The sequence below is a fragment of the Lycium barbarum genome, chromosome 2 (genome assembly GCF_019175385.1).
Source record: "Lycium barbarum isolate Lr01 chromosome 2, ASM1917538v2, whole genome shotgun sequence".
NCBI lineage: Eukaryota > Viridiplantae > Streptophyta > Magnoliopsida > Solanales > Solanaceae > Lycium > Lycium barbarum.
This window is the reverse complement of record NC_083338.1, coordinates 6,433,207-6,451,465: the sequence shown is the minus strand read 5'-3', so window position 1 is coordinate 6,451,465 and position 18,259 is coordinate 6,433,207. Positions and strand designations below refer to the sequence as shown.

At 32.4% G+C, this 18,259-nt stretch overlaps 2 protein-coding genes across 2 annotated transcripts; both read left to right on the top strand.

Annotated features, from left to right (window-relative positions):
- The first annotated feature begins 2,865 nt into the window (after positions 1 to 2,865).
- Positions 2,866 to 8,507, top strand: LOC132625999 (uncharacterized). The gene is made up of 2 exons (XM_060340697.1): positions 2,866 to 3,336; positions 7,545 to 8,507. The coding sequence occupies exons 1-2, from the start codon at positions 2,949 to 2,951 to the stop codon at positions 7,865 to 7,867; spliced, it is 711 nt and encodes a 236-aa protein (XP_060196680.1). The 5' UTR covers positions 2,866 to 2,948; the 3' UTR covers positions 7,868 to 8,507.
- Positions 8,508 to 13,514: 5,007 nt separating this feature from the next.
- LOC132625998 (pentatricopeptide repeat-containing protein At5g48730, chloroplastic) lies at positions 13,515 to 17,796 on the top strand. The gene is made up of 4 exons (XM_060340696.1): positions 13,515 to 13,864; positions 14,890 to 15,296; positions 15,697 to 16,801; positions 17,130 to 17,796. The coding sequence occupies exons 1-3, from the start codon at positions 13,556 to 13,558 to the stop codon at positions 16,385 to 16,387; spliced, it is 1,407 nt and encodes a 468-aa protein (XP_060196679.1). The 5' UTR covers positions 13,515 to 13,555; the 3' UTR covers positions 16,388 to 16,801; positions 17,130 to 17,796.
- The last annotated feature ends 463 nt before the right edge of the window (positions 17,797 to 18,259 follow it).

The following is an 18,259-nucleotide window of genomic DNA, read 5'->3' as shown; positions in this document are numbered from 1 at the left end:
CTCACATTACCTTTGATTTAAAATTTAGTATGCCCACTGTTTGGATTGGGTAAATAACATTTTCCCTTGGTTGGATCTGTGCATCAGCCGAGTGAAATAATGATCATATTGAATGTTGATGATTTTCGGGAAAACTGATTGCTGCCCCACTCTTCTTTTATCTGCTTGTGCGGCTGTCCAGTGTGATTGTATATATATTGTATATGATACGTATATCTTAATTAATACGTTGATAGGAAGACGGGGGTGAAAGCTTTCCGATATTGACCTTCTATACATCCTTATGAATATGTATACATAAGATATATTTAAATATACACAGCATATACATAATCTTTGACCTGTTTTGAAATTCTATCTTTACATGTTTCGACCTTATTCTTTTGATTATATTCTAATCTTTTTCCTTTCTTATTTTATGCATGATCATTGCACACGAGTCTTAGGGACTCGTTCTTCTTCCGCATTCGGCGTTGGGCTAAAAGCCCAACATGACTTCTCTCGTGTCCAGCCCCACGGCAGCCATTAAAATCGTTATTGGGCCGAGGCCCAACAGCAGCAAACAGATCCTAGCAGTTCCAAAATGGGCAGAGCCCATTTAATGTCATCGGCTCCTTATGTTATTTTATGCATTTAATTTGTATTATGCAACTAACTCTTGATTTGTTTTGTTTTCTTAGTTTAGAAGAATGTTAATGAATTAGTAGGTTAGTTTTAGTAATGGGTAGTTAGTTAAAGAGAAATCAATAATTAATTCTACAAATTTCATTTTTTTTTCTTTTATATTAAAATTATTTATAGTATCCCTAATATTTACTTCTAGAATAATTGGTAGTATAACTTCATATTTTCGAATTAAAGGAGTCATATTCTTATTATCTTAATTTCAAAATGCCATTAGTATGCAAATATAAACTCAAGTATTATTTTTATAAATAACTTTTCAAGTTTGAATCAAATCACGCCTATTTTTTTAGCCGAGTATGATTAAATAAATCAGTAAAAAAAAAAGAGAAAGAAACTCATCATCTTTGCATTCTTACACTATTGTACTGATATAATGTCATATTGGCTAGGTTTTCTTTTAAAAGCTTCTATTTATATATAAATCATTATATTTTGGCAGTCTCATTTTTATAATAACAATTATTATTTTTTATATTTATAAGTTTATTTTTCAAGTAGACTGCTATGCATTTCTTCAAGTCAGTTTAAATAACATCATTATGTTTTCCTTCAAACCTCAATAATATTTACAACCCATTTTCCTCAAGATTCAAGCATTATATTTAATCTGAATTTATTAACCTAAGTTGGTCGGATAACCGTAAGTTAACGGATTCTAAAGGATGCCTAACCCCTTCCCTTTAGGATAATATAGAGCCCTTACCTAGAATCACACTGGTTAAGCAGACTATTAATTGAGGTTCAGTTTTTAACTTTACCTTAGTTAACATCTAGGTGTCCTAATTCACCGTTAAATAATTAGGTGGCGACTCCTTAAAACAAAAATAAATAGGAATCACCAATACGTCATACTTCCTAAATCGACCCGGTTAAAATGGGGTGTGACAGCAGGTACGTGACCAGTGCCCCTTTCCTCCACATCTGTAGCATTTATTTTCTGAGTTTTTCTTTTGCACAACTTTATGCTTTTCATCTTTCTTTTTACACTGTTGGTGGTGAAAGATATTATTTGGTGCAAAACGAGAATCATGATTAAAATCTCTTCCTCGACCACGACCATGACCACGACTGGGGCCACAATCTCTTCCACGCCTAGAATGGCGAAAATTTGCCTCATTCACTTCAGGGAATGGGGCAGTACCAATGGGTCGGCTTTCATGATTTTTCATTAATAATTCATTATGTTGTTCAGCCACTAGAAGATGTGCGATTAGATCAGAATATTTCTTGAACTTCATTTCTCGGTATTGCTGCTGCAGGAGCATACTCGAGGCAGGAAAAGTGGAGAATGTTTTCTCCAGCATATCATGATCAGTGATATTTTCACCACATAATTTCAACTGAGAAATAATTTTAAACATGGCAGAATTATATGCTTTAATAGATTTAAAATCTTGTAGCCTTAAATGGAGCCAATCAAAACGTGCTTGTGGAAGTATGACCATCTTCAGGTGGTCATATCTATCTTTTAAATTATTCCACAGAGTAAGAGGATCTTTAACAGTGAGATATTCCATTTTCAAGTCCTCATCAAGGTGATGGCGAAGGAATATCATTGCCTTGGCACGGTCTTGGTTTGATGCCTCATTTTTATCTTTGATGATGTTTGCCAGACCCATCGCATTAAGGTGAATTTCGGCGTCAAGAATCCAAGACATATAGGTATTGCCGGATATATCTAAAGCTACAAATTCACGTTTAGTAAGATTTTCCATTAGTAAAGAAAAATAGAAAATCAATACCTTCGAGGCTTTATAGTATTTTCTCGGAACGGCAGAGTCTCGTGCTGATAACGTGTTATAAAATGAAGCTAAAAGAGTCACAATATTAGTGGATGAAAATCATAGAAATAGAATGACAAAAGAGGAGAGATTTTTACTATTCTTCCAATATATTTTTACAAGTGTATCTCATATAAAAATTTATGCCTCTATTTATAGTGATACATATGTATTTAATATATGAAATGATGGAAGAAAATGGGAGAGCCATTAACATAGTGGAAGAAAATGAGAGAGCCATTAACATGGTGGAAGGAGCATTATATTTGAGAAATGGACATTCATAATTTCATAACAGTAAAAAATTTATTTATTTTTTAAGAATACATTTTTTCATTAAAACATTTTTCTGTAAAACATTTTCCTCGTACGGAACACACCTGATACTTCACTTTTCAATTTATTTCATTTTCATCCCCAAACAAAAACAGCAACATGTTCCCAGATTCTTTCTTCCCATTCTCCCCAAGTCAATAGAAAATGTCAACAAATCCTACAATAGATTCTTGCATAGTTGAAACCAGTGATGGGGTCAAACTCCATACCACGATCTTTAAACCAAACCCATATAAACAAGAAGAAGAAGAAACATTAAGTGAAGAAATAAGCAAAAAGAATTCATGGGTAGTAGTTTTAGTTCATCCATATTCAATATTAGGTGGTTGTCAAAGTCTATTAAGAGGAATAGCAAGTGGTTTATCAAGAAAAGGGTATAAAGCTTTGACCTTTGACATGAGAGGTGTTGGAAGATCAAAAGGGAAACCATCTATTACTGGTTTTAAAGAAATTAAGGATGTTGTGGCTGTTTGTAAATGGGCTGTTGAAAATCTGTCTATTAACAAGATTTTGTTGGTTGGTTCTTCTGCAGGTAATATTTCTTTCTTGCAATTTTTTTTTGTTTTTGTTTTTGTTTTTGTTTTTGTTTTTAGGGGTTGTTTGGTAGTTGGTTAGAGTTCTGCAGGTATTAGTAATATAGAGATTAGTTATGAGGGAATTTATGTATTAATTTGTGCACGGACTAGTTTTGCATAGGGTTTAGTTATTCATGTATTAGTTATTCAACCAAATGACTCCTAACCGTATAGATGGGTTTTGTGTTTTTTTAAGGGGTCTTTTGCTAGCTGGTTAGAGTTCTGCAGGTTCTAGTAATACACGGATTAGTTATGAGGGAATTCATGCGTTATTTTATGCACGGAGTAGTTATGCCGAGGGTTTTGTTATTTACGTATTAGTTATTCAACCAAACGACCCCTTACTCTATAGATGGTTTTTTCGGTTTTTGGGATTATGGGGTTATATCTAAATTTATGTAGGTATTAATAAGGGAAGGATTAGTTATGCAGGTAGTCGTTATGTAGGCTTTAGTTATTCATGTAAAGTATTAGTTATACATATCAACTAAAATGCTGCCAAACACGGTACTAATTATGCTGCTTTTAATACATGAACAATTCACTTCCTAACTAACAACCAACCGACACCTTAATTGTTAGCTAATTTCTCTAGTTCAATGTAGTAGCATAAAATAGCTAGATGCGTTGAGTTAGTTTGATTACAAGGATATATAAGTTGATTTCTATCGTATAAGTTATTTCTTGAGTTGCATTTGATAGGAAACTGCTTCATGGTTTCAGTATGGAAGGTAAGTTTCTCCCTTTTCTAGTGGCTCTAAGATTGAAGATATTCTAGCCTTCGGAGGTGGAGCTAGGATTTGAAGTTTATGGGTTCCAAAGTTGCCATCGAACCTATAGCTCATATTAGGAAGCAGAAGAGGAAGAAGCAGTAGGAGAAGAAGGAAGCAAAAAGAACTCAGGGGAAGTAATTTTGGTTCATCCATATTCAATATTAAGTGGTTGACCGAGTTTATTGAGAGGAATAGTAAAAAAGTTAGCAAAAAAAGGGTATAAAGCTTTGACCTTTGATATGAAAGGTGTTGGAAGATCAAAAAGGAAGCCTTCTATTACTGGTTTAAGGAAATTACGAATGTGGTTGCTGTTTGTAAACGGGCATGTGCAAATCTGTCTGTCAACAAGATTTTGTTGGCGGGTTCTTCTGCAGGTAGTATTTCTTTTCTTGCACTTTTGGAATTTGATTTTTTTAAATTATGTAGATGGTGTTTTTGGCTTTTTAGGATTATGGGGTTGTCTCTAAATTAAGCTTGTTTGATTAATTTTTTTGATGTTGATTCAATGGACCTGATATTATATTCAACAGTAGAAGGATTTTCCAAATTTAGTGTCATCCTTGTGTTATTCCAAATAAAGAGTGCATTGGGTGAGTTCATTTAATTTTAAGAGAATTACTGAAAATTTTCTGGTAGCTTTAAGAGTCATCTGTATCTTCTAGTTTCGCTTAGCAGCACATGAACAGCTATATGCATTGATGTTGTTTTACGTACCACTTAACCACAAGAAAGAACGGATTGTGTATGCCCGATTTTCAACTTCTTGAGGAACGTGGTTCTTCAATAATAGAACAACAAACCAAATACTACTTAAACAGTAAAAGTAACGAGCACAACGATTTTCACATGGAAAACCTCCTTCCTCTAAAAACCACGACCTACAATGTGTAGGATCTGCACCAAACTTCACTAACTTCAAAGAGCGGTTTCACGTTACAACTCAATAACCTAACGGACTAACTCGAGTACCTCAAATTCTACTATCAACTCAGACTGTAGCAACCCCTTTCAACACTATAAAGTCTAGTCTAGAAAGCTAAACAAATTCAACAACCAGTACACAAGGCTAAGAACTAGCAAAGTAGGTTACAACTCGAGCACAATAATCAAAGACACAACAACTAAGAGTGTAAGACCTACACTTGATGCTCCCCAGACCAGGTTCTTCAGTTCAGCAACTTCGATTCACCAAAAGCACCTTCTTGCCGTGATGACTATTGCTGAGAGTAATTCCTTAGATTTCGTGCAAAAACGTAGGTCACAATGTGGGCAATGATGGGCTTTATACATGCATGAAGTAGGGTAGAATAATTCTTAAGTCTTTCCTCCAAAACCTAGAGTAATTCGGGTAAGGAAAGACGATCCCAATAGGACTTGATTTCCTTAACTAGATTTCTCTTCATGTAATAGCAGATCTTTCCATAAGTTGATGCCTAGTTGAATACAAACTTCATCAACATAAAGATCTTCATATCTTCACTTGCCATAAATACTCTCCGTGTTGTATTGTAATTCTGCGTACTTCTAAACACTCTTAGCCGCCTTTTGATCAACATCACCTACGAGAACCTGGTTCATCTGTATCTGCAGTATGTGATAATGGACTTGGTTCTTCCAACAGTTATTGCCAATCATCAAAGCAATTTCAAAACACTTCAATAATTGAGTTTCTTGATTTACAAGGATATGTAAAATTATGTTCATAGTTAGTTCTTGAGTTGCATTTGATAGGAAACTGCTTCAATGTTTCAGCAGTGGAGATGAATTTTCATCCTTTTCCAAAGCGGCCCGAAGATTAAAGATATTGTAACCTTTCATTTTCCCGTTTGTTTTTTTTGCCTATTAAGGGAGAGTTTTCTTCATTTCAACCTTTATGTTGCTTGCTGCCACTGAAATTCCTAGAAAGCTGCTTTTCTGGTTGTTAATGTTCTGTCTTTTCGCTGTAAACGTATTGTCTGCCATTCCCTCTCTAGCCGCTGCATGCTTCATTTGAATCATTTCAACATATTTGTTGCCTGCTACCACTGAATTCCTAGAAAGTGTATTTTGAGGTTCTAAGCTTTTTCTGCCTTTTTGTTATATGTTATCCACTTTCTCCCTAGCTGCTGCATGCTTTATTCCAAACCTAGGGAAACTGGAATATAAAGAAAGAAAAAGACAACTAAAAAGACTGAAGCTAACATTTTGAAATTTAGACAGACACCTTCCTGACAAAGTTTCATATGTGCATGAGATAGTTTTTTGGTAGGAAAACTCCAAAGTAAAATTCATCCATTTAATGCATCGGGTACAAAGCCGCTGATGTCAGTAATAACTAAATGAAGTAGCTAATCCAGATATTAAGGCGTTGAATTTGTCTGTACTCAAATATTAAGGTCTTGTATTTACATGGATAAAGGGGAGTCGAAGAAAAGCATGTCACTGAAATTCAGTAACCAGTTGGCTGCCAAAGTTTATAAGCCTGATAAAAAATCAAATCAAGGTCCTATCACCATGTTTCTGCTGCAATCCATAGAAAACCATGCAGCCCTAAAGGGCTTAAGTTTTAACTGGAGGAGTATTCATTGCATGCCTGATGTCTGGAAATGCATGTCATAGTGATGTTGTTATAGATACTTAACATACACGGCAAAGTACTCAGAGATGAATCCATGATTTGAGGTTTATGGGTTCCTACAACGACCTCAAATTAATATACAATAATAGTTGGGTTCAAAATCACATACTTATATGAATTTCTTAATAGAAACACAGAGTCTATGCAAAGCTAGTCGCGTGAATCCATAAACTATGCTTTACATCCGCCACTGAAAGTACTTTTTCCCTCCGAACCCTAGCTGTAGTCAGGGGTATGTATTTACAACGTATAGTGGCTGAAAACTTCTATTGGTTCAACAAGATTCTGGTTTAGATTAGACAAGTACATTTATGTTATTTCTTGTTAAATAATTTCCTATTTTGATCTATGCTTAAGAAGGTTGAGAGCTCCATGTTGCAGATACTTGGTGTCTTTGGTATCCATGCTTTACGCAAACATGAATTGCTGCTACTCAAGTTCCATAGTTAATTTCTTTGCTGCCACTTTTAATGGCATAGGTGTTGGATGTTTCACTTTTTCACTTCTTGTCCATGAAAATGGAGGAGGCGCTAAAGTAGTACACATTTAATCTTGTGTTAAATAAAAAAAAAAAAAAAGGAAATGTTACCATAAAACAATCAGATTGATGAATTATGAATAGTGAGCTTCAAACTAGTTTGGCTGTTAAAATTTCTGCCGTATCTGTATGCAGTAGCAATACTCAACTGAAGTGAAGTAGTTCTCTGAAAACAAAGTACATTGGCGTAACCATTTCCTATCAGTGTATCTCACAAACGATATTCATTTTTAACAGGTGCACCAATAGCAGGTTCTGCGGTAGATCACGTTGAACAGATTGTGGGTTATGTAAGTATTGGTTACCCTTTTGGTTTATTGGCATCAGTCCTCTTCGGTCGACATCACAGAAACGTATTAAAGTCACCTAAACCAAAGCTCTTCATCATGGGGACACAAGACGGATTCACCAGTGTTAAGCAGCTGAAAAACAAGCTTAAATCTGCATCAGGACATGTCGAGACTCAACTTATTGAAGGTATTGGCCACTTTGAGTTGGAAGGCTCTGCCTATGATTCTCAAATGGTAATTTTTATTGTGGAATTCATCAACTCTTTGTAATCCTCAAGCTGTTGTTGCATGGGAAGTTTTAGGCAATATCTTGTAATGGTGCTTTCTGGGATGGTCTTCTGATGACCTTCCTCCGAATGTATATGTGGAAGTACGCTATAATGATCCGGAGAAACGTGTGGTTGCTGAACCCGTTGGGATGACAACGTGTGTCATTGTTAGTTGGGGTTGATTTTTTTTTTTTTTTTGGGGGGGGGGGGGGGGGATAAGTTATGGTAAAGGGTGTCTACTGCTTTCATGATCCTAAGTTGTATATTTTAGTTGCATTCTGTCAATCATCTATGTATGAGCTATAATAGTGTCCGTGCATTTAGAACAGCCTGCAGCTTGGCTAGAAGAGGAACATCTTTTTTTTTCTTCTGTTGTCTAGAAGAAAATATATATAATTAGTTCGGGATTGAGGCTTAGTTGTTGTTGCTTGATATTTATCAGAGAAAAAAGAACGAACGAATCTTGTATTAACAACATCATACCCGGTGTAATCTTAGAAATGGGGTCTTGGAAGGGTAGGATGTATGCAGACCTTACCCCAACCGTTGTGGGGTAGAGAGGTTGTTCCCGAATCTTGTATTGTTCAGAAAAATTATATTTTGTATTTTGCTTTCCAGATATATGATGATGATGATGATGATGATGTGAGTTGAGTTTAAACAAAAAAAAATATGATCAGTACTTTTATGGACGGTGTTAATTTGTTTGGGATTAAGACATAATTATCGTTGTATTCTCTTTTTCCTTTTCTTTTTGTGATATAAGTTATGAGCAAGTAGTGCATCATATAAGAATTACAAGATATCACAGTTAATTTTTCTTGGTATTCTCGTTTAAAATCTTCTCAACTTGTTTAGGATTGAAACGTTTCTGGTTGTTAATATTATTGTTCCCCTTTTAACATCTTCGTAATACCATGTCAAAAAAATCTCAACTGGTATTTTCTAACAAAAATACAATTATTCAAGTTATCATCTCTATAAACTAAAATTGTCGTTATTGCTTTAATATTTATATATACAGAGAAATTAGAAGAATTTTACAGTATCAAATTACTTGAAAAGATAATTATACTAGTCGTCCATAATAAATAATATTAATAGTATGGAGAATGTAATATGTAACCTGTTATAATAGGTTAACATATACGGTAAATATATAGATTAATTTATAAGTGTCAAATTAACATCATAAAATTAATAAGTTAACATATACAGTAGATATATAGATTAAATCCTTTCATTACTATTTATATAATTACTAGTGTCATTTGGCTTGTGCTAAGCCCGAGCCCAAACTGACATTAAAATTTTAATTTGTAGATATCTTTTAAATTTTTTCTGCTCTTGCTTCTTTGTTTTTGTAACATCAATTTGATACTTCGAAAGACTTCTAAAATATTAAAGTACAAAAACGTACTTGAAAAATTAAAGAAAAGTATTTTTCTTAGTTTATATATTATATTTAAAAAATATATATATATCAAACATTTGAAAGCTCTTCTATTTTCATTTTACTTAAAGTTTTTGAAATTAAAATCTCTGATAATCCAAATTGAGTTTTCATATGTTAAATTAATCTCATTTGTTTCTTTGAATTAAATTCATATTGGCTAACTTATTTTTTTACCAAAGATATTATAATATTCAATTTATGTAAAAACTATTTGATGTGTAATATTGTTGCATGATGAAATAAATAAACTTAACTTACAAATAAATATAAATAATTAAAAGCCTTGATGTTACAAGAATTTTTTGTAGATATTATTTCACATTAAATCACAAAAAAATACTAAAAAGTCAATAAAATTAATTGTTACGACTTTAAGCTTGCTTTTACCTTCCAGAAGATGCATGTTAAAAATAACATTTTTTACCTTTTCATAATTTAATAAACATTTTATGAAATCTACATTGTAATGACTGTTTCATGTTAACGTAACTGTTTTATCCTAAACTATATAAATATTGATTATCCGATATTTTGCAAAATATTTTAATATTTAAAAATGTAAAAAATATAACCTTTGCTATTGTCTAGTATTATTAATGTTTGAAAATCAAATTGTATTTTCTTTAACTACATTATTTTGTACATTATTTTTTCAAACATTTTCAGAATATATAAAAATAATATTTTATAGTTACCCTTTTAACATAGTAAAAAAAATGTTAATAGTGTGCGCATGTAAAATTTATTGAATAATTATTGTACTTCCGAATTCATTTTTTTAATTGAGACAGAGGGACTGTAATTTACATTTTTGAAGTATTTAACAATGATATAAGTTATTTATATTTATTTTCTTAATTTAAAACTTAATCCAAACTTAAGTGAAATCTTTATATATTATTTATGTTTGCCAGCAAGTACGACATAAGATTGGAGGAGAAAATTAAAACGAATTACTAAATGGACAAATAAAAAATTAAAATAGCAAATGATAATCGGTAAATAACATCAATAAATAGTATTATAAGTATAATATTTTAATTCAATAATTAAGCCTATATTAAGATAGAATTAAATGACATGATAATTCTTTATGTGTCTATAATAATTTTTTAAGAAAAACATAATTTGAAACAAGTTTAATATTTCTACATAAAAGATTCAAATATATCTGAGTATGCTTGGTGGGACCTCTATAACTTTTACCATAACATCATCATTTTTAGTGTCATGAAAAAGTCTTTAAAGTTCTCAAAATTTATCAAAATATGTAAACATTCACAAAGCCATTAATTTTTCAATTAGGGGTAAAAAGAGTCGAAAACAAATACATGTGAAGACTACAAAAAATGGACATTCTCCCTTATATATAGTAGTAAAGTAATGAAAAGTAGACAATAAAATAAAAGGAACTTTGACCTAAATTTGGGACATAAAAGTAATAATTGAAAATTTTGACGTTAAATTGGAAGCTTTTGTGAGGATTACAAATACCCTTGGTTGTCCCTTATATATTCCTACTAAATAAGGGACAATCAAAGGACTTTTTTAGTCTTCACAAAAGTTTCCAAATTAAAGTTAAACTTTTTAATTAATTACTTTTAGGTCCTTTTTATTTTATAAGATAATTTTTTCAAGAATGTAAGTTTAGCCTAATAAAAAAGTTATGGACAATTTTATAGTCGCGTTTGAAATATCTATGATTTATTATAAATACAGAAAGTATTTTTTTTTAAATGATGCCATATAGTGTTGAAAATGAAGACAATGTCATCCATTGAGATCGGGTTATCTTTAAAATCTCTTATTTGGTTAACTATATTTAATTTTTTTTGAGTATAGAGAATACATGAAGAATTAAAATTTATTGAATTTCGAGGTTCAATTTAATAAATATAGGTTATTTCTTGAATTACGTCTCAAACTAAGGTGAAAAATAACATTTAACTATTGTAGACCCTTGACGCAAGATAATGAATGAAAATTTAATAAATGTCAAAACAAATCGATTTTTATCTATGAATAAAATCACACGCTCACAAATTCAAAAAAATACGAAAATATTTTTTGATTTATGAGTTTTACAACTTGTAATTATCATATTTTATCATAATCGATGTTAGTATAGGATATCGAGTCATTGTGTCCCTTTGAGATTTGCTAATTTTTCTAATTAACTTTCTTCCTCATAAATAAATTTTTCATTAAAAATCAACTAATCGTGTGAGAAGAAACTTTAATAATTATAAAAATTATCAATAAGATATCATTAACCTGTAAATACATTAAATCAATTATGCGGTAGAAAATGTACTACTATATATAAGGTACAATCAAAGGACTTTTGTAGTCTTCACAAAAGTTTGCAAATTACTGTCAAACTTTTCAATTAATTACTTTTAGGTCATTTTTTTATTTTATAAGATATTTTTTTCAAGAATGTAATTTTAGCCTAATAAAAAAGTTATGGACAAAGTGTTAGATAGAAATGTCTGCCTTATACACCGCCTTTGAAATGCCTATGATTATTATAAATACAGAAAGTAAATTTTTTTAAATGATAGCCATATAGTATTGAAATGGAGACAATGTCATCTATTGAGATCCGATTATATTTAAAATCTCTTGTTTGGTTAACTAAATTTAATTTTTTTTGAGTATAGAGGATACATGAAGAATTAAATTTTATTGAAATCTCGAGGTTCAATTTAATAAATATAGGTTAGTTCTTGAATTTAGTCTGAAACTAAGGTGAAAAATCATATTTAACTAGCATAAAGCTTCGACATAAGATAATGAATGAAAATTTAATAAATGTCAAAACAAATCAATTTTTAGCCATGAATAAAATCACACGCTCATAATCACAAAAAGAACAAAATATTTTTGATTTATGTGCTTTGCAAGTTGTAATTATCATACCTTATCATAATCAATGTTAGTATAGGATATCGAGTCACTGTGTCCCTTTGAGCTTTGCTAATTTTTATACTTAAATTTCTTCCTCATAAATAATTTTTTTAATTAAAGATCATCAAATTGTGTGACGAAAAAACCTTAATAATTATAAAACTTATCAATAAGATATCATTAACCTGCAAATACATTAAATTAATTATGCGGTAGAAACTGTGTCACGTTTTGATTTATGAGCTTTGCAAGTTGTAATATCATACTCTATCATAATCAATGTTAGTATAGGATATCGAGTCGTTGTGTCCCTTTGAGATTTGCTAATTTTTCTACTTAACTTTCTTCCTCATAAATAATTTTTTCATTAAAAATCATTTAATTGTGTGACGAAGAAAATTTAATAATTATAAAACTTATCAATAAGATATTATTAACCTGTAACTACACCAAATTAATTATGCGGTAGAAAATGTGTCACGTTATACGTATTTAATAAGAATTTCTATTTTGAGTAAGCCCGGGCCTTCCCGTAACTAGTAGTAGTAAATAAGTGTAAAATTAACATCATAAAATTTTGTCAGCATAACACAAAAATCATAAAATTTGTGCATGGTCAAACATATAGTCTAATTTTCATTTCTTATTTTCTTGCCCAAAAACCAATCTAAGAAAAAAGGGGAGAAAATAATCAAAATAGTCTGATATTTATAGTTAATTTTTTAATTAATTGTAAGCGACTATTTTGATCATGCTACCAAGAACAAGGGATGTTTTTTTTTGTTATTTTGTTCCAATTTATACTTTGTTCTCAGTAATACCTACTAAACTATGATGTTAAAAGCGAGGAATTGGGTAATTTTTATTTTGATTTATCTCAAGTGACTGGTGTAAATTTTTTGATGTGTGAAATTCTATTATTCAATAGAAAACCTTTTATTTTATATGAATCGATATTATTTCATTCCAAATCTTTCCTGATACGTCCCAAGGAAAATCTTGAATTTGGATTCCATTTTATCTATTTTTTTTGTATAACTTTTTATCTTGTGACTTTTGGTGTTTCTGGTTATTTTTTTTTCCACATTTCCGGTTAAATTTAACAATCTAATAATACAATATGACAATGATAAAAAATTACTCACTTTTTTTTTTTTACAAATACAAAGGACTCAAGCTTTTATTGATACTTAAGGGACCATTTTGATCATTCTACCAAAGATAAGGTACCACTTTTGTCATTTTTCTCCCAATTTATACTTCAAAAATCTTTCAGCCTCATATTTTCAGTGAACACACACAACGCAACGCAACTCAACTCTCATGGCTTCTCTCAATCCAATTCCTCCATCATCATTCGGACCACCAAGACCCGACCCGTTAACCCGAAGGAACATACCCATTGACCCGAATTCGAAGTTGAAGGAGAAAGAAGCAAAAGAGAGAAAAGAAGAAACAAATAGAAAAATAGCTTCACAGAAAGCAATATCTATAATTCTACGTAGAGAAGCAACAAAAGCAGTGATTGAGAATAGAAAAAAGAAAGGGAATTCAAAGAAACTATTGCCACGTAGTGTTCTTGAAGCTCTACATGAACGTATTACTGCTTTACGTTGGGAATCTGCTCTTAAGGTTAAGTGTTTTTTTTTTTAAAAAAGTTTTTAACCTCTTTTTTGGACACCCAAATTTAGATTTTGGTCCTTGTGATATTTTGCTAAGTAGATTTGACACTCAGTGAATTAAAATGTGTCTTTTTGGTCCCTATATGTAAGAAATATGTTGTACTTGGAAACCCAAGTTGGAATTTTTCTAGGAATGGTGATTTTCTTTTGTTTGGATTGAGGAAGTTACTATCATAACTGCATAATGTACAACACATTTGAAGCACCATGTTTGTTCTTACCAGTGGAGCCCAAGTTGGAATTTTTCTGGAAATTCACAATCATAGTGATTTTTTTTTTAATTTCTTAATTTTGGAACCAAAGTTGGAATTTGATAATGATGGTGGAATATTTTTGTCTGGACTGGAGAAGGTACAATGATAACTGCATATTGTACAACACATTTGAAGCACATATTGTGCAGCAGAGTTGAAGCACATATTGAGTTTGTATGCTCTTTTTGTTTCTTAACTTTGGAGTCCAAGTTGGAGTTTTTTCCTGGAAATTGATAAGCATGGTCCAACCTTTAGTCTAGAATGAGAAAGGTGTAATCATAAAAGCATGCTGTCCAACTGCTGAAGCATGTAATAAGCTATTATGCTCTTTTTGATTCTTTTAATTTTGGAATCATGTTGGAGTTGTTCTGGGAATTGATATTCATGGTCTATGTTGCTCGGTCTCTTCAGAAATACTGCGGGATATGTGTAGGATCCTCCAAAAACTATGTATTTTGGGAGGACCCAACACGGGTGCGGCAACATTTTTGGAGAGTTGAGCAACATAGTTCATGGTGCAACTTTTCCTCTGGACTGAATAACGTATATCACTACTGCATATTGTACAACAAATTTGAAGTACCTATTGATATTTTATGCCCTTTTTGTTTCTTAACTTTGGAATCTAAGTTGAAGTTTTTTCGGGGAAGTGATTATGATGGTTCAGTTTTTGTCTGGACTGAGAAAGGTACAATACTAACTTTTTCTTCTTGGCCTTCAGGTCTTTGAACTCCTCCAGGAGCAGTTGTGGTACAGGCCTAACCCGGGTATTTATATCAAATTAATTGTCATGCTTGGGAAATGTAAGCAACCTGAGAGAGCACAATCTTTATTCGAGACGATGGTAGAGGAAGGTTGTGTCGTGAATCAAGAAGCTTACACTGCTCTTTTGTCTGCCTATAGCCGTAGTGGGCGTTTTCACGAAGCTTTTTCTATCCTGGAAGAGATGAAGAACACTCCGAACTGCGAACCTGATGTCTTCACGTATACCATCCTGATAAAGTCCTGCCTGCAGGTTTATGACTTCGACAAAGTGCAAATCGTGCTTTCTGACATGGAACGTATGGGGATCAAGCCCAATACAGTAACATATAATACACTCATTGATTCCTATGGCAAAGCAAAAAGGTTCGATTGCTATTCATTCTTATGGTTCAGTTTCCAATTTTCACCATAGCTGACAAGATTCTAATTATACAGAGAATGAAAGAAATGGTCTCTTTATGAAAGAAATGCACTGAACATTTTTCCTATCAGTATTTACCTTTTGGCGAACTTAAAGGACCAAAATTGTTCAGTGCATACTTAAGGGACTATGATGAACCTACCCTCAAACATAAAAGACCATTTTTATCATTTTCTCTAATTATACACAACTAAAAAATGAGTTCTCTATCAACTCGTGAATCCAAAATGGAGATGAAACCACTTAAACACATTAAGCGGATTATTAGATGGAAAACCTTAAGCTCCACAATCATATCTAACTTATAGGAAAATTGATTCCATATTTCTTTAATTGCCATAGGTTCAAAGAGATGGAATCCACACTTGTCGAAATGCTGAGGCGAAAAGACTGCAAGCCAGACGTGTGGACCATGAACTCAACATTGAGAGCATTCGGTGGCAGTGGGCAAATAGAAATGATGGAAAAATGCTATGACAAGTTTCAAAGTGCTGGAATGGAACCCAGTATCAAGACATTCAACATACTCTTAGATTCATACGGGAAAACAGAAAATTACGAGAAAATGGGTGCTGTGATGGAGTTTATGCAGAAATTCCATTTTTCATGGACCATAGTTACTTACAATATCGTAATAGATGCATTTGGAAGGGCTGGGGATATAAAGCAGATGGAATTTCTTTTTAGGCTGATGCAATCTGAGAGGATAAGACCGAACTGTGTTACTCTTTGTTCTCTTGTAAGAGCTTATGGGAAAGCTGGTAAAGCTGAAAAACTTGGAGGTGTTTTGCGGTTTATTGAGAATTCTGACGTGGCTCTTGACACGGTGTTTTTTAACTGCCTAGTGGATGCATATGGGATGACGGGATCCTTTACAAAGATGAAAGGGGTGCTCGAGATGATGGAAAGAAGTGGATGTAAGCCAGATAAGATAACATACAGAAGTATGATTAAAGCATATTCAGTAAACGGAATGACTAGCAAAGCAACCGAGCTACGAAACCTACTTGCCTCATTGGAGAAGGCGCGATAGCTTCATAGTTCAAAGGGCTAGCAAATGCAATGAGCCAAGCCAAAAGGTGTTTTGTGTATCACGTGTTCTTGGGAGTTTTTAGCCAAAACTGCCCCTTATCTATGGGAGCAGGTCTGTTTTGGTCCTTCAAATATAACTTTGAGCATCTTTAGTCCCTTAAGTTTGCTAAAGTGGAGCACTTTTGGTCCAACTAACAGAATGGACTTAAAAACTAATGGTGACTACCAAAAAAGCATTACTGAAAACACTGCAAAAACCGACTGACTTCGGACCTACCGAAAAACTCTGTTCTTGGTCGGATAACTTCTGAGATGCTGTTATAACTGGCTGAGCCTTAACTTTGAACTGAATGCTGTGTCAGCAAAGGAAAAGGATTGTCGTTAATCAGCTCAAATCACCAACGGATACAATCAGGTAAATTGTTTACGTGCCTTTTATATGGAACTAGCTCTGGTGTACATTGCTAATGTGAATTTTCCTATTTAACTTTTTATCTCGAGATGCATACTGATGAATAGGGGAGAGACTGACCAAATACCTTTTCGTACTTGTATTTATGGATTCCACGAAAGATATTCGCAAATTGACCTCAGTATTTCACTATATTGAGGGAATTCATAGTGCAACTGCTAATTTATTTGTCTTTGTTTTCATGAACCTACCAGTTTTTTCTTTCGAGATTTAATTTAACATTCGACAGTGTTTTGATATGTCTAAAAATGGATTTATTGCATCTTGTCAGTTGGAACTGGACCCCGGTGGAGAGGAGCAGTCGATGATTTTTGCAAACTCAAGGTTTCCTTTGTCTCTTGAGGCTCAATTGGAGTAGCAGATCTGGGGCAGCAATCAAAGAATTAGCTTTTCCAAATGTGTTTTTTAAGAAACTGTTTGCTAAAGCCCGTTGAAGCTAATGTTGTTTGGACTCTCCAAAACTGCACTACTTTTGTATGATCTGGACATGTACATGGTGACATTTTTGAAGAGTTTGAGCAACATAGCTCAAGCAGGTTATTTGGCGCAAACAATGTCCAACCATATGGATCAATCAATACATTTTCAGAAGCTTGTCCTGCTGGTATATTCAAATTGTGTAAGTTAGGCTGTTAGACAAATTAAACATTGCAGCTGTTACTGAGATTTCAATTCTTGAATTTATAGGGAAAACACATAGTTGGAGAATGATATGTTGCTAAGAGTGAATGTTATGCCTTTTTAGATTTTACTCTAATCTTCTCTGTATCGTTATGATTTTATCAAGAATAAGCAAGACCATGAAATGGAAAAAGAAGAAGAAAGTAAGCAACAAATGAAGAAAAATGATGAAGCACAAGTTTTAGGGGATGTTCCAAAAAATACTAGTTACCATAGTAAAAAAGATAAATAATTATATATTCATTTGATTATACTTACTCTCTTTGTACTATTTGGAAATATATATATATATATATATATATATATATGTATACACTAGTGTCATTTGGCTCGGGCTTATCCGTGCGAAGCCCGGGCTCAAACCAACATAAAAATTATTTGTAGATAAGTTTTAAAAAAAATTCTACTCTTACTCCTTGTTTACGGGTCCGATCACTTAAAATGGAGAATTGATGTGGGAATACCTTGTATTCGTCTCCTATGAATATGGTAAAAAATATATCTTAAAATGTTGATCAAAACTTATGTAGTTTACTTATATTGAAATTTCATCTGATCCTAATGAGGTGGTCAAGTTAATAAAACATGAATTTTTCTATTATGACTTATGCGCTTCCGACTAAAATAGTTTTTCTATACTTTCTTCCCAAAATACCTATCATGTTACGTTTTTTGAGAGTCAAATTATATGAATTTTGATCAACATTGTAGGATATATTC